Below are 15,850 nucleotides of genomic sequence, written 5' to 3'. Positions count from 1 at the left end.
TTTAATGTGTTTCTACTTATTCGGCTCCTCGTATTTCACTGGTTTATGTTTTCCTATGATTCTTCAAAAAATGTCTGGCATTTTATTATTGGTCTTGTCTTGGTGTGGTATTGTTTGTAGACCATTTTGAGAAAAAGGCTAAAAAGAAAAATAATCATTTTTCATTTCCGTTCTCTCATTTTTCCCACTCCTTCCAACTCAACATTTCTTTGGCCTGTTTTGCAGCTTTTGTGTTAGTCTTACAAAAGCAAAAAAAAATTTTTGACCTACATTGGATGTTACTCCATGGATCACTTATTTTTCACTTCTTCCCAATCATGTGACCACTTTTAGTTTGCAATTCTTGTAAATTGCAGAGGTTTTCCTCTGAAGAGTTGGGTTTTGTATATAGGCACTCAGCACTGTGACTGGAATCACCAATTTACAGGCTGGGTGCCTTTAGTCTGTGTTTACCTGTACCCACGTGAGTAAAACAACTTAGAGGAACTGTGACTAGTTCACCGCAGTCTGGCAAGAGGACAGAAAAGTCACTGGGCCACACAGTGACGATGATTTAAGGGCAAAGGCACCGAGGACCTTCGTCATGGTACAAGTGGGAGGTGTATTTAAAGTTTTATACTGAAAACATGTGAAAAGAAGAACAGCATGAAGTTGGAACAAAGGTTGGACCCCACGCTCTAACCCCGAAAAAGGAACTAGAAGCCAATTTTGAATGTAGTACTTGAATTGTCAACAAAAAGCCAGCATACCCTCATTCCATCTAATTTTCCCTTGACCTTGCATATATACGCTGCACTGTAGAATGTCTATTTACCAGGGACTGACGACCACACAGAAACCCAAGACTGTGTGTATGTGTGTGCGTGTGTGGCCACTCTACCATGACTTGTCAATTAGCCTAGCAAAATGGTGATGTAACATGGGTCAAGAGAAGGTTAAATAAACAGAACACAGACTTTGCTAATGCTAGAAAAAAAAAAGACTGGCAAAGTCAAAGTACCATGTTTTTCCACTCACATACAAGACCTCTGAAGTGTGTGTAGGGCTGTGTGTGTTTTACCTGGAGTGATGATTATATTTTGGGCCTCTTTAATCATGTCGACGGTCTGATCCACGTTGACCTCTGTGTGTGTGCCTGTGATCTCCATGGGCTTTCCTGTGCCAGTGGAGGATGTGCCGTAGCCTCCCAAGATCACGTTGGCCAGAGAACGATTCATGGCCTGACAGGGGGAGAGAGGGATTGTGTATTTCCTTTTTATGGTTGCTTTACCTTTTGCTTTCACCTCATTTATTTGAATTGAATGAGATGAAATTTGAATGGGATATTTCCTCAAAATTGTAGTCAGAACAGTTGCTCTGCTATGGTAAAGTTAGAGTCCCTCCTGGTGGTCAAGAGAGGAACAACCATATAAAAACATCAAACGCTTGACTTTAGGATTTATCTAAAATTGGAATTCTTCAAACGGAGACTCACCACACACATAATATATGACAGGATTGCTCCAGATGACCCGATGAGAGCTCCAACGATGGTCAGCAGGTTGTTGTTGAGCAGGAAGCCCTCAGCACAGAGCGCCCAGCCGGAGTAACTGTTCAGCACGGTGATAACCACCGGCATGTCAGCACCTCCGATGGCTGCTGTCAAGGTTACACCCTGAAAGGATAGAAGAAGAAAAATTAATCAGAATATCAGCAAGCATATATAGCAGCAGAAGAGGAAGAGATATGTAAAGGATAAGAAAAGAAAATGTAGTATTTATAAATTATACCTCCATAACTGGAGCCATCATGCTTTGTGGTGCACTTGTTGAACCTCGCTAAAGAGAAAACTTCACCCAGCTCCACTCACATTTTTCACAATCAAATCGACTCGTTCTCTGTCCTTCCATCATCTGTACACTTTCTGTTCAACAACGGCCAACTGTAGTCAAAGCAGCAGCAATGTCCAGGGGTGTGTGTTGACTTTCTTTCAAGGCACACAGGTGTACATCATCGGGTTGCACTCGTTGAAATACTGTAGTTTCATTTCTGAGACCGTGTGCAATTGAACGTACACACACACGCACAGTAGATGATACATTATACTGTGCTCTAGAGACTGATTACAGACCAATTCATTTATAACTGTAAATGAAATGATATTCATCTCCCTTCTCTAGGGATGCACTGGAAATGTTTTCTCTTGGACTGAGTCCACCTGCTGATTTTCCCAGCAACACAAAAAATGCTGAAGTTGCAACACGTCAGAGTAGAAATGTCTTATTTTGACAGTAATTACGTTAGTGTGCTCTCTGCCTGGATTCACCTGATTCTAACCCATATTCATTTTTTGTCTTTTTGGCTGGATCCAAAGCACAAAAGCAGACCCAAGAAATACACACAGCCTTACCATGACAGCGGACAGAGCAGAGACAGATCCGAGACAGGTGATGCCTGTGGTGTAACTGGGATCCAGCATATAGGGAATCATCCCACCAACACTGGCTGCCATAAGAGTGGCGTTCAGAGCATGACGACCAGGGAGCGTCAGGGGAGAGCTGTTCAGAACACCTGGATGGAGAGAGGAGTTAGAGAGAAACTTCAAATAAACATATGTATTAATTTATCATTCAGTTGTGAACTTGTCTAAGAGAGATACAAATCAAAACAGTACAAAAAAAACTTGTTTAACTATTAAATTCAGCATCTCTCATATTTCAGCAGTCACCGCTTGAGATTTGTCACTAATTGAATGTCACGTTCATGCATAATTTGGCCTTGTGAAACGCTTGCAGCATATATGGAAAGTACAGTGAGGCTGCCCAGGACTGGTGCCAGCACATGAACCTGATGAACCCTTCTTTCCCCCCTCTCTTCCCTCTTCGCAGCAGGCAGAAGTGGGTATGAAGCATCAGACCTTCTCTTGTTGACAACTAGAGAACTGCCAAACTGACATCTATCTGCAGAAACCTTAAAGATAAGTTCAATCCCGTTTTCATGATCCACATCCACAAAAACATTATCTTTCCTTTATCACTAATATAGGATTATTTTTTTGTTTGCTGTGTACAGAACAAAATGTAAAAGCAGGTCTTGCCGTTTCATCCTGCTTCAATTTTGAATGCTAATAATGCTTTAATGCTAATATGAGTAAAAGTATTAAGAGTATCTAATATAACATGCATCAAAAGTACAATTTAAAAAACGGCTACTTCAGCTATGATGCCACATGCTATCTGCACAATAACTAGTGGCTAAAGTTACCAAATAAATATAGTAGAGTAAAAGTACAATATTTGCCAAAATGTAGTGAAGTGGAAGCAGAAAATGGAAATTCTCAAGTTTAGTACAAGTACCTAAAAAATGAGTAAGTGTACCACGTTACATTCAAACTACAACTGACACTATAAAGACTCAAATATCAAACACACAGTGGGTTACAGAATTATAATTAGATAATAATAATTATATGTTGTTGTTTGCAGTTTTCTACTATCTGTTTCTCTACCTGTCTCTACCACCATCAGCTGTGTGGTGAATGTCCTTCATAATACTATGACAGCATCGATTCAAGTTCTGTCTGTACATCAGCATACTGGGAGGAATAATAAGCGTCTACGACTTTGCTTCACCTTGCAGTTTGCCATATGCCACCAAAGAGCCGCTGAAAGTGATTCCACCAATGTAGGTGCCGATGTACGCGACAATCTTGGTAAGGTTGGCCGCAGGGTCGGTGGCGAAGTGGGGGTACTCGACCATATATTCGGCCACGCAGGTGAGCACAGCAGCCAGACCCACCAAGCTGTGGAAGGCAGCCACCAGCTGTGGCAAGTCAGTGATCTGGATTCTCTTAGCGATGGCCAGGCCTAAAGAAAAGAGTTAGGAGATAACAAATAAATAAAGTGCAATGGCCCTGAAGGACCTGTGCACAAATAACATGCAAATTACAAGCATGTGCACACACAATGCTGGGAAGTAGGTCTTCTGAGGATCCAGGTGCTGCTGATGAGGCCTGTTTGGGAAAATTCCATGTTTGTGAGTGTGTCTAAACTTTGTGGGTGTGCACTGAAGGAAGTTTTGCAACGTTACTGTATCTGGAAATGAGCGCTATCATCTGTGTGGATAGTTTAGTCTGGAATTCGGCTTTGTTACTGGAACAATTAGCATTTAAATGATCAAACTGCCCCGCACGAGCGCGAGAAGGTGAGTAATACATGATGCTGACCATTTCAACCGACCTCCTGGGTCTGGCGGGGAATTAGTCATGCTGCGTTTGATGAAAACATCACAAAGTCTGTGTTCTGCACACCTGCTGCTAAATCTTACCAAGCTTAGAATCCATGCACACACACACACAAATAATGCAAAAAGCACGTCTATTAATTCACATCGGCTGCAACACATTTTTCACCGACTTACCAGCAGTGCCACCTACAGCCATGGCGGCGCTCATCTGTGCCAGGAGCTCAGGGCTCGGATTCAGGGCACCCAGAGTAGCAACAATGCCCCCAGTGACTCCCATCATACCCAAAGTATTACCCAGACGGGCTGTTTTCTGGTTGGAAAGGCCAGCCAGGGCACCGACACAGAACAGGCCAGAGCCCAAGTACATCATCTGATGAGAGAAAGAGACAGAACGGAAAAAATGGGGTTATGGACAAGAACTGAGGGACCACAGGATGAGAAATAAGACCAAATGATTTACTTGGAAGCTCTTGCACAACATCTGGGCAAACAAAGAATACATTTAGTGGATGATTAGCTGACTTTTATGAAAGTCGTGGGCTGTTCTGCACCATTTCTGATGGAAAGTTTTGGTAGGAAACCACAAATATAATCTTGAACTATGGGCGCTTTATAAACATCCTCTCACACCTGTTCAATGTGGTATCCAGCCTGCAGAGCAGCAGCGTAGCCTCCCACAAAGACCCCACTAGGAAGCAGATAAAGGTAATTATACTCTGGAGGATCAGTGGGACGCTTGAACATGTCCAACATCTTCTTCGTCACAAGGAAACCACCTGGGTGAGACAGAGAAAGTGAGTACACCTGTACTATCAGTAGCAAAAAAGTTTGGGTTAAAAGTTTCTTTATTAGTATACAAAAAAAACATGATAAAAGGTGCAAGAGAGCAGAAGAGAGTAAAAGGTAGGTGGCTGAGGCATCTGAGGCATCTGAAATACATGGAAAATATCTATATTTAGATGACAGGTGTTTTTTTAGGCCAATAGCTAAAAACAGTTGCCAAACCCAATAACCAATGTTATGAATTTAATAGGTCTACTTCATGTCAGTGTAAATATTTCAAGTAGAAAACCTCAAAAGTGTCAAAGCAGGACCAGACGGTGTCTCACTGCTTTACAGGAGGAGATCACATTACTGAGTGTGTGTCTCCCTTTTTCCCCTCTGGCATGATTGTAGCCACGTGCACACATGTGCACAACCATACATACGAGGGTGAATCAGAGGCTAGCACCTGTTTCTTTCCAGATCATGTATTTTTTTAGACACAGACTGTTAAAACATATAATAATAATAATAATAATAATAATAATAATAATAATAATAATAATAATAATAATAATAATAATAATAATAATAATAATAATATTGCAGAACAACCTGAGTCAATATATTAATACAAAAGAATGTTGTTGTATTCACACAACGCCAGTATCCTCTCATTTCTTTTGTCTCTTTTTTTTTACCCTGAATATGTTAAAGCCTATAATAACAGCTCTGTGACCAAGGATGTATATTATATCAGTCTGTGACACTCATGCTTAAGTCTTAAAGGAGAACTTCGGTCGATTTAAACATGCAGCTTCATTGCTCAAGCTACCCTTGACTTGCCAGTACCAAAGACGCGAACACATTTGGTCCAGCCATTACAGAGCTCCGTGAACGGAGATTTAGCATTGACAGCTAAGAGCATGGGGTCAGAACTTTACACGGTGTTTTAAGCGTCTTAACATGCTCCAGATCTCACACCAAAAGTTATGCAACATCAGCAGACACCTTAGCACACAGCACTGTAGCGTGTATGACTCAAACTGAATAAAAAAGTAGTTAAAACAGTGTGTTTGTGCAAGCAGCTATTTACCGGTTTGTTGACATCCGCGTCTTCCGGTAGCTAGACCAAACTAGTATATCCACCGAGTTTGCACTTAACAGGCTTAAAGGAGAACTTCGGTCGATTTAAACATGCAGCTTCATTGCTCAAGCTACCCTTGACTTGCCAGTACCGAAGACGCGATCACATTTGGTCCAACCATTACAGAGCTCTGTGAACGGAGATTTAGCTTTACTGCTAACAGCATGGGGTCAGAACTTTACACAGTGTTTTAAGCGTCTTAACATGCTCCACATCTCACACCAAAAGTTATGCAACATCAGCAGACACCTTACAACACAGCACTGTAGCGTGTATGACTCAAAATGAATAAAAAAGTAGTTAAAACAGTGTGTTTGTGCAAGGAGCTACAAACAAGCGTGCGCTCAACAGGCTTAACAGGCTATTGTAAGGCTCATTGCTCAGGACAGGCTGTAACATGGACATATACATTATGAACAGAAACACGAAAATGCTGGAATATGTTTCCGTCTCCGCCAGTGAGGGAGTAAGCACACGCTTGACGGATCGACTAGTTTGGTCTAGCTACCGGAAGACGCGGATGTCAACAAACAGGTAAGTGGCTGCTTGCACAAACACACTGTTTTAACTACTTTTTTATTCATTTTGAGTCATACACGCTACAGTGCTGTGTTGCAAGGTGTCTGCTGATGTTGCATAACTTTTGGTGTGAGATGAGGAGCATGTTAAGACGCTTAAAACACAGTGTAAAGTTCTGACCCCATGCTTTTAGCTGTAAAGCTAAATCTCCGTTCACGGAGCTCTTTAATGGTTGGACCAAATGTGTTTGCGTCTTCGGTACTGGCAAGTCAAGGGTAGCTTGAGCAATGAAGCTGCATGTTTAAATCGACCAAAGTTCTCCTTTAACAGGCTATTGTATGGCTCATGGCTCATGACAGGCTGTAACATGGACATGTACATTATGGACAGAAACACGAAAATGCTAGAATATGTTTCCGTCTCCGCCAGTTAGGGAGTAAGCACACGCTCGACGGATTGACTAGTTTGGTCTAGCTACCGGAAGACGCGGATGTCAACAAACAGGTAAGTGGCTGCTTGCACAAACACACTGTTTTAACTACTTTTTTTATTCATTTTGAGTCATACACGCTACAGTGCTGTGTTGTAAGGTGTCTGCTGATGTTGCATAACTTTTGGTGTGAGATGTGGAGCATGTTAAGACGCTTAAAACACAGTGTAAAGTTCTGACCCCATGCTGTTAGCGTTCAATGCTAAATCTGCGTTCACGGAGCTCTGTAATGGTTGGACCAAATGTGTTCGCGTCTTTGGTACTGGCAAGTCAAGGGTAGCTTGAGCAATGAAGCTGCATGTTTAAATCGACCGAAGTTCTCCTTTAACCTGTCCTACTCTGCCTCCAATTGGCTGTTACTCATTGACTTCACTGTTTGGGTTGGATAGGTTGAGACATGAGTTGTGAGATGGGTTAGGCCTATTCTACACGACACAGGTATTTTTGGTAACATGGTAAAAACAAATATCACATGGCCATTTACGTACATAGGGCATGCATGTGCAATAGTAAACAGGAAGGAGACTGTATTTTATTATGGTTGATTAGCAACAGAAAATGCTGTGAACAAAGCTAAACAATTAGTCCTACAAGGAGTTTTCCAAAAGTTCCTTTTTCAGTGACCTAATATGCTGTTTACATTTGTATGGAAGGCGAAAACACAGAGAAAAAGCATTGAAGCTATTCAGTGTGCTACTGCTGACTAGCTGATTACCTGTCTAGTCTGCAGACTGACTAGCAATGCAGCCAGACCATGTTTGATTGGTAGCAGTTTAAATATGTTATATGAAATGACTTGGTTAGTTACAAGAAAAGACCTTTTCAATCTACTAAGACAGGAACTAGTGGCTTTTTATGCACCATTAGTGGGTGCAATAATGGAATCCAAAAATATACAATTAATTTTGGATTTTCTTCCCAAAGTAGAGCACAGGACATGTGATTTACATGCTGGAGCAAACAAAAAAACCAAAACATGCAATAACAGAAAAACATGGAATTGGATCCGACCTCGTTGCACACTAAGTTTTTGGATTGTGAGAAACTGAACATATTAAGCTCAAGATATTCAACAGACCGTGAAGACAAGGAGGAAACAAGAAGCTTCGCCTAGGGACCTGTTCCTCCAAACAGACACACAAACTGAAAAATGCCAGGGTCGGTTTTATTGGAGCTAAATTTCACTATTGTGTTTTGACCCTTTCCATGGAATGAATATTTCTCTTCCCAGGGGTTTATGGGTGATGTGGTAAACCGCTTAAAAATGTGCGTGTGGAACCGAACCCATGGAGAACATCAAAAATGAAATTAAACAACCGGTAAGAAACTAGGTATGCCTAAAGGGCTGTGGTATTTTAGCATGCTTTCGTTTAGGGAAATCTGAAAGACTAATAGGGGGTTTGCAACGCCACGGAGCCTAGAGGGCCGAAGATTTGTGGCAGGATTCACAGCCACGTCTTGAACTTCAAAACCTTGTGGCACATAAAAATCAAAGAAGCTTTGGGTGCATTTTTAACAAACAGGCTGAACTGCTCAAATGTGCAAGTGGACGGTTATTTTACTTGCATCAAAGTCTCCCCTGGTGTGTAGCTGTGAGCTAATAGGAGAAATTAAAACAAATTCATGGCTTGGCGCTGGAGGAACACTCTGTTTCCCAGGACTATTACAGAGTGATGAGTATTGTAATGGCTCTGGGAACACTTTGTCATCTTAATAGGAATTATTTAGGCCAACAGCAGGAGGGAATGTGTGTGGTCTGTGGGTGTGAGCAGGTGGGTTAGACAGGGCAGCTGCAAAACTTGGGCTTCGGGAGTTTGTTATTGTACAATCAATATAAAACACTTCAATCTTCAGCCCAAGTGATATTTCATTGGCTAAAGGTTGCTGTAACTGGCAGGGATCACTGTGAGGTGTCTATGTGCAGGTGACTCACCAGCGATGTTGACCGAGGAGATGAAGGCAGCCAGCAGAGCCAGTGTCTCAGCAGTATTGTTTGGGGTATAGCCACCTCCCATCAGGGACAGACCACCCACAGCCGTCAGACCTGCACGACAGGGATATCTTACTACCTCCACTTTCGTAATTCATTATACATTGAAAACATGACAACAGAATGCACATTTTGTAGTTGTCTTCTTTAACTCAGAATACTCAGTTTGCTCACCAGATTGGAAAAAGAAATAGAAAGATATGGAGATAAAAATAAAAAAAGAGGAGAGAGAAACAGAGGGAGTGTGTGTTTACTAAAAGAGGCTCAGGAAACCTTGATAGCATCAGCCCTATAATGACTTACAGGCAGTAAGAGGCTGTTCACACTTTGTGTCAACATACGTACTGTGAAAGTGGACAGATCTAAATACAGGTGTGGACACCCCCAAGACACATTGAGGATGCATTTGAGATCTGACCACTAGACCACATTTGGACTCTTTGTCACAACTGTCCGTTTCAACTAAAACATCAAAGTAGTTACAGCAACATCTCCAGACTCCCTTAACAAATCGCCTGATTCTAAGAGTTGTTGAGTGATATGGAAACTTAACAAATTTTGCCAAACAGCTACAACAAATTCAAAATGGCTACTAATGGCTTCTTGTAAATTCTACATTAAATGCAAATCATGAAGTTATGTCTTTCCTTGTACAATGCATCAGTTTGTCGTAGCAGCATGGTACCAGCCTCTCTGCTTTAGAGGACTTTAGAAAGGACGTCTAACCTCCCAAAATTTAGCAGTTGTTTTTACATTATAGTTATGCATTTGTGTACAGTTAACAGTAACCAATATAGGCAACTGCTTTGATGCACCAACATGTAATACAAAGCACCCAAGAAGCCTGCAGTCACACAACACTACAAGGTAGAGAGAGTCAATGCGTTTTATGCTTAAAATCAATAGTGTTGCACTGAATTTTCAAATTGGGCAAACAAGTTTGACCTTCTCTCACTAGTCCCTTTCCCCCCCAACAAAGTCAGCTTTATAATCATGTGTGTAATAACAGCTCGAGAACAGCTCATAAACAAAGGAAGTTTCAGAATGCTGCCAAAAATCATTTCACCACTTCAACTATGTAAATAGAAGCTAATTTAAAATTTCCACTGTGACTAATAAGGCAAAACCAGCAGGAATCACGGGCAATTATTCTCATGAGCATATACAAAGGAAGGAATTCACCGGGATATCAAGCTTTACCAACATTTGTAATTTAGTTTCTGGCATGAAAACACCTGAAATTGTGTTGGGATGGTACTTATCAGCCATTTTCTTCCCCTGACTATGAACCATGGTTTGCTCGTATTACCAAGTTGGCACAGACACTTTTAAATACATTCGCTGTTTATTGACTCACCCCAAATTTTAGTTTTCTTTATTTAGTAACTAGCAACCTGTTTGTAAATGCATTTTTTGTAAAAGATTTGAAACATCTGTAAACGCTCTCATAAATTTCAACTCAGTTCTGTTTAAAAACCAAACATGACCTCCCCTGACCCAACATCTCTGGCCGAATATCAGCTTTATCCTAATAACTGTCACTGGAATTCCTTAATTTTTGTAAGGGCATCTTGGTCAGTGCATTAAACCAGTGGACACCAGTCTACCTTAACTTTCATCTGGATGGTTTTCTGTCTTTTTCGTTATAACCAACCAATAAGTTGCAACTGATGTCCATAAGTCAGTCCTTATGTTGATGTTGAAGACTTGGAGTACAGCAGAAAAGTGCTTTGCTCTGTTGGACACAGAGATAGATCTGAATCAATGAGACTTTCATGTTGCTTTTGTATTTGGCCTCTTTTTGCTACATAATAAGTAGATTAATTTTACTGAAAAGGATAAAATTCTTCAATTAAAGAGTAATGTAATCGGAATTGGAAGTCTCCCATACCATGCCAGACACTTACATTTACCTAAACATTAATTAAATAGGTGTGGATCTGACACTTTTAAATAATTGGTGTATCCTCCTTAATATTGCAATCTTAATTTTTTGAAAGCTACTTGAACCAAAGAAGGTATAGTTACACCATTAAGGTGATCAAAGGCAAAGCCAGGCCACCACAGCTAAGATATTAGCCAGAAAGAAAGCTAGCAGGCATCAGTGGACACACACACACACACCGACTATGACACATAGATATTTACTAGGTGGGCCAATGTCCTGTTGCTGTGTCTCTGTAACAAATATCAGCCACCAGGCTACAGGCGGACTGTGACTGTGAATCAGTGCTCTCAAGTAGATTAAAGCATTTCTATCAGACAGCAGGTATAAAGCCACTGGATGACCCACCAGTCAGAGTCACCAGTGCTTGTAACACTATAATGTCTGTCCTTCACTCAAACCCTAAATTCCAATATGATTCCCTAATGTCTGAGTGATTGTGTGACTTTACAACGCCTGGCACAACAACAACAGAATTCTGTTGGTCTCACTGTTTCCATAACCGCAGTCAGTGGCAGAAAAAAAAAAAAAAAAAAAAAGGGGTAATAAAGGCCAAATATGAAGGGAAAATACCTGAACAGGGACAGCAAAGGAGAGGGTGACTGATGGAGGGAAGAAAGGAAAACCTTCAAATGAACTTAAACGTGTATTCATTTTCTTTCTTTTTAAATTTGTTGTCTCAAATTCTACTAAGCTCTATGATTTTTCCTAAACTTGTGCCTTTTAGACTGATCCTGTTAAAAAATATGAACTTTTTAAAATTGCATTCATTAATGAAATTTGTCAAATTTTAGCTTGCAGACAGTAAAATTCAAGAAGACAAAAGAACGCACAGAGCAAGCGGATCAACAAAAATGGTGTAAAGATGGGACTGGAAAATAGGGCCTAGGTGTTAGTAATAAAGTTTTTAAAAGGAAGTGAAAACTGTCCATCTCAGTTGTTACACTGCTGGGCTCCACTGTGTGCAAGAGTAAATTAGCCTTCCCATGGACTTCCCTGACCCTCAAAGATCACTGACGGTGTGTTACTTCCTATCCCAGAGGGATCAAAGCCATGAGAACACACACATGCACTTACCTCTCTAACCTCTTAACCCCTCTGTGTTAAACGCCAGCCGACAATAAGGACACAATCTTCAAAGTTTGTATTTGGACACAGACATGCAGGACTGATGTGTTTTGATCCTTTAACTAGGTCTTTATTTTGCATTCGCATTTTATTTTGATGCTTTCTGAGTGCACTATGAATTTAATGCCGTTTTGTTATAATATTACTTCTGCCTGTTTCATGTTGTGCTGTTTTAATGTTTCTGTGTGACAATTACGTGGCATTCTCTTCCATCATGTGCAGCATGCAAAATGTAATAGTATAAGTTGTTGTGTCCTTGATGTGATGATGTGATATGATGGTTTAATTTGATCCCGACCGGAAACTATGGCTTTGTATGTTGTTCAGTGAACATTATGGACAACAAGGTTTTTTGTTCAGTATAAAATATCCTGCCTAGTTTTTACTCCCTATTTTTTGTATTGCTCCCGAAAAAGTGCATTGGTAGGGCTCTTGTTCTAATGTGTTATCACCGATCTAATCTCAAGTGCAATCAACAAACGGTCCAAATCTATCTGAAGTGCAGAAACTGGTCATATTGCAGTTAATCCAGATGTATATATACAAATTTAGCCAGCACAAAAAAATGCAATTGCGAGTGATGATGTATTAAAAAAATATCATATGTATTGTTATAAAGACAGTGTATCTTGATGTAGCATACATTGTTCCACACTACCTTGTGCATGAGGAATGCATTATACTGAAAGGAAAACATAACATTGGGCCCTCTCTTCAGAATGATGCATTCATGCGCAATCGCTGAAAAAAAGGATGAACTTTCTAACCATAGAAGACGCACTCAACACAACTAACCTGAGATGGCGTTGGTGACAGACATGAGTGGAGAGTGCAGTGCGGGAGTGACTCCCCACACTGTGTGGTATCCCACGATGCCAGCCAGACCAAAGGTGGTGACGATCTGGGTGAAGGCGGCGTTAGGAGCGCACAGTCCCAGACCCAGCAGGGTGGCGGAGCCTGAAAACAGAGAGAGAAATAGAGTTACAGAAAGAAACCAAGCTATTGCTACAACTAGAGAGCTTTTACAATACTGTTTAAATAACCTGTATTTGAGATAATCAGTATTTATTGTAGAGTACATTTAGTACCAGTATTTGTTATTCCAATACATAGGTCTCCAACCTTTATAGCTTATGACCTCATAACACAGAAGGTAACATCTGCTTGTAACCCCTTGGCCTAGTTTGAATCTGCCAATAAATTGTGAGTATTTAAGATGAAGAGCTGACATAAAACTAAATATTTCACTGAGAAAAGTCAGATTTAAAAAAAAAAACAAAGCAACGAAATGTGTTTTTCTTCATTTTATTCCACCCTGTATTCTTTAGATTGCCCCAAGTCTCTGTTCACTTGGTTGACTGCAAGATGTGGTAGGTGCTAGGCCACCCATGTTGTCCTTATTTCCTGTAGCAGGCATAGTTAGCAGTCAAAGAGCAATTTGTCTGGTTACATTTGCAGGACTGGTGGCATGTATCAAACGGTCTTTTCCAGACAAACTGCTGGAACAAAAAAGGTGTCTTCGTCAATAACAGTCCATCTAAAATTATCTTAAAAAACAACATTACATGCCATGCTAATAATCATGTAACAAAGTCAAAGCAACTTCTTGCTGTGTGGTAGTGTTAAGTTGGGAACTACTGGCGCACCTAAACAATGTGTGAACCACATTAACTGCGTGTGGTGCACTCACACACAGCGCTGTGTCGCACCATGGGAACCACTCGCTCAAGCACTACTTCAAAACACCCAACTCAGCGTGACATGGTCTTTACAATGCACACTTCCTGACGCTAACAGGGTGTCTGTGTGTGTGTCACTTCTCGCCTCCTGTGCACATTCCCGCGACCTGAAAAGCTGATCATTAACCTGTCCTTCACCTTATGGCAGACCTCAACCACCCTTCACAACTAATGTGGAAAATGAATGTCAATAAAGGGCACATTTCACAACTAAAGCAGCTTCCTGGTTTTTCTCCATAACCAGAAAATCTGATTTTAAATGGCCTCAACCTCAACAACTAACCTCCAGTGTACAAGCTAGCAGTGGTGAGTGTAGCCTTGAAGGGGGACACCTGGGAAGCCTTCTCCTTCGCCAGTTCCTGGACAGACTTTGATTTAGGAGGAGCTGCAACGGGCACATTGTTGGGCTGAGGAGCAGGGAACAGGTTCTTTCCACCCTGGAGGGGACAGAGAATGGTATCATGTGAAGGGTGAGATGGATGGAAAAAAACAGAACAAACACTTTAAATCAATCTTTCCTAGCCATCATTCGAACTGCTGAGCTTGTGGTTATCTGCACCTCACAGAGAAGAGAGGAACGGCTGCTAAATGTGGTGGAAATGAGAGTAATTGTCAGTTAGATCAAGAATATCAAATGACACTTATTAGGAGCTGATTTGATCTCTGACTTTATTCCCTGATCTCATTGCCTGATGGTGTACAGTGACCTCTGCTGTGAAACATTAGACGATGCTGTCAAGATCAAAGTAAACTAATGATCAGAAGGTACAGTAAGTAAGATCTCTTGTTTCAGCGTCATTTATGAGATGTCTGACCATTACTGCAATCGGATATCAGTCCAATCACTATTTGTTTACTTCAACAAATGAACACAGCTTGGCTGAGATTGAATATTGTAAAAATAATCACCCCAGAACATGACAAGGATCTATTACTCAAGACTAAATAATGTAGTTCCACCTTATTGAATAAAAACAAAGATACTGATCATCTCCTAGATACTAATAACTCCTTGCACACTCACTAATGATGCTTTGCTTCTATAATTGACATCAAAGTCTGACCAATACTACAGAACTAATATCCATATTCATTCATATCCATATAAAAAAAAAAAACTCAATGCAGAAGATGTAATCACAGCTCAAGAAACAAGAACAAAAAAAGAGACTGATAGTTCAGGATTTCTATGCGATTCAAGCGAATTCATTTGCCAGTTAATTTGTGACAACCTAAAAGTATCCAATAATATCAGCAGGCCAACATTTTCAACAAGCTCATATTCACTAATCATAAATCTGCATTTAGACTGTGATATTAGAATGAGGAGAAAACACTGAGAGATATTTATGTCTATTAAATTAAAGTCCCAGATGATTAAATTAGTGACACTTGAGGGGTTAACTTAAATTCTACATACATATACACACATAATTAACATACATACACACATAATTAACATACATAAACACATAATTAACATACATACACATACACACATACATATATACATATATATATATATATATACATATATATATACATATATATACACACACATATATATATATACATATATACACACATATATATACACACATATATATACACACATATATATACACACATATATATATACACACATATATATACACACATACACACATACACACATACACACATACATACATACACACACACATACATACATACATACATATATATATATTCTATAATACAAATATTTTAGGGTCGTATGATATGGATTTATTTTTAGCTGATAAGGATCATTTCACATTTTAAATATGAGCTCATAACCTGTTGTCTTATCTTCGTCTTCTCCTCCGTGTTTCTTGGTGGGTCACCAACAGCCAGCTACTTTACCTGAATTTTTGTAAATATTGTG

The 15,850-nt window shown here is 40.2% G+C and overlaps 1 protein-coding gene across 3 annotated transcripts in view; it reads right to left on the bottom strand.

Moving 5' to 3' along the window:
- nnt (nicotinamide nucleotide transhydrogenase) overlaps window positions 1-15,850 on the bottom strand; it is a 32,223-nt gene that overhangs the window by 6,548 nt on the left and 9,825 nt on the right. For all 3 annotated transcript variants that reach the window (XM_030435307.1, XM_030435309.1, XM_030435308.1), the window contains 9 exons: window positions 14,228-14,381; window positions 13,001-13,162; window positions 9,076-9,186; window positions 4,855-5,000; window positions 4,399-4,594; window positions 3,612-3,845; window positions 2,390-2,550; window positions 1,475-1,654; window positions 1,061-1,220 (listed from right to left, as the gene is read on the bottom strand). In XM_030435307.1, coding sequence (XP_030291167.1) covers window positions 1,061-1,220; window positions 1,475-1,654; window positions 2,390-2,550; window positions 3,612-3,845; window positions 4,399-4,594; window positions 4,855-5,000; window positions 9,076-9,186; window positions 13,001-13,162; window positions 14,228-14,381 — 1,504 coding nt within the window. The remainder of the gene's footprint in view (window positions 1-1,060; window positions 1,221-1,474; window positions 1,655-2,389; window positions 2,551-3,611; window positions 3,846-4,398; window positions 4,595-4,854; window positions 5,001-9,075; window positions 9,187-13,000; window positions 13,163-14,227; window positions 14,382-15,850) is intronic.

Source organism: Sparus aurata, chromosome 12, assembly GCF_900880675.1.
Source record: "Sparus aurata chromosome 12, fSpaAur1.1, whole genome shotgun sequence".
NCBI lineage: Eukaryota > Metazoa > Chordata > Actinopteri > Spariformes > Sparidae > Sparus > Sparus aurata.
The sequence above is the reverse complement of the archived record's forward strand: the minus strand, read 5'-3'. Positions and strand labels throughout refer to the sequence as shown.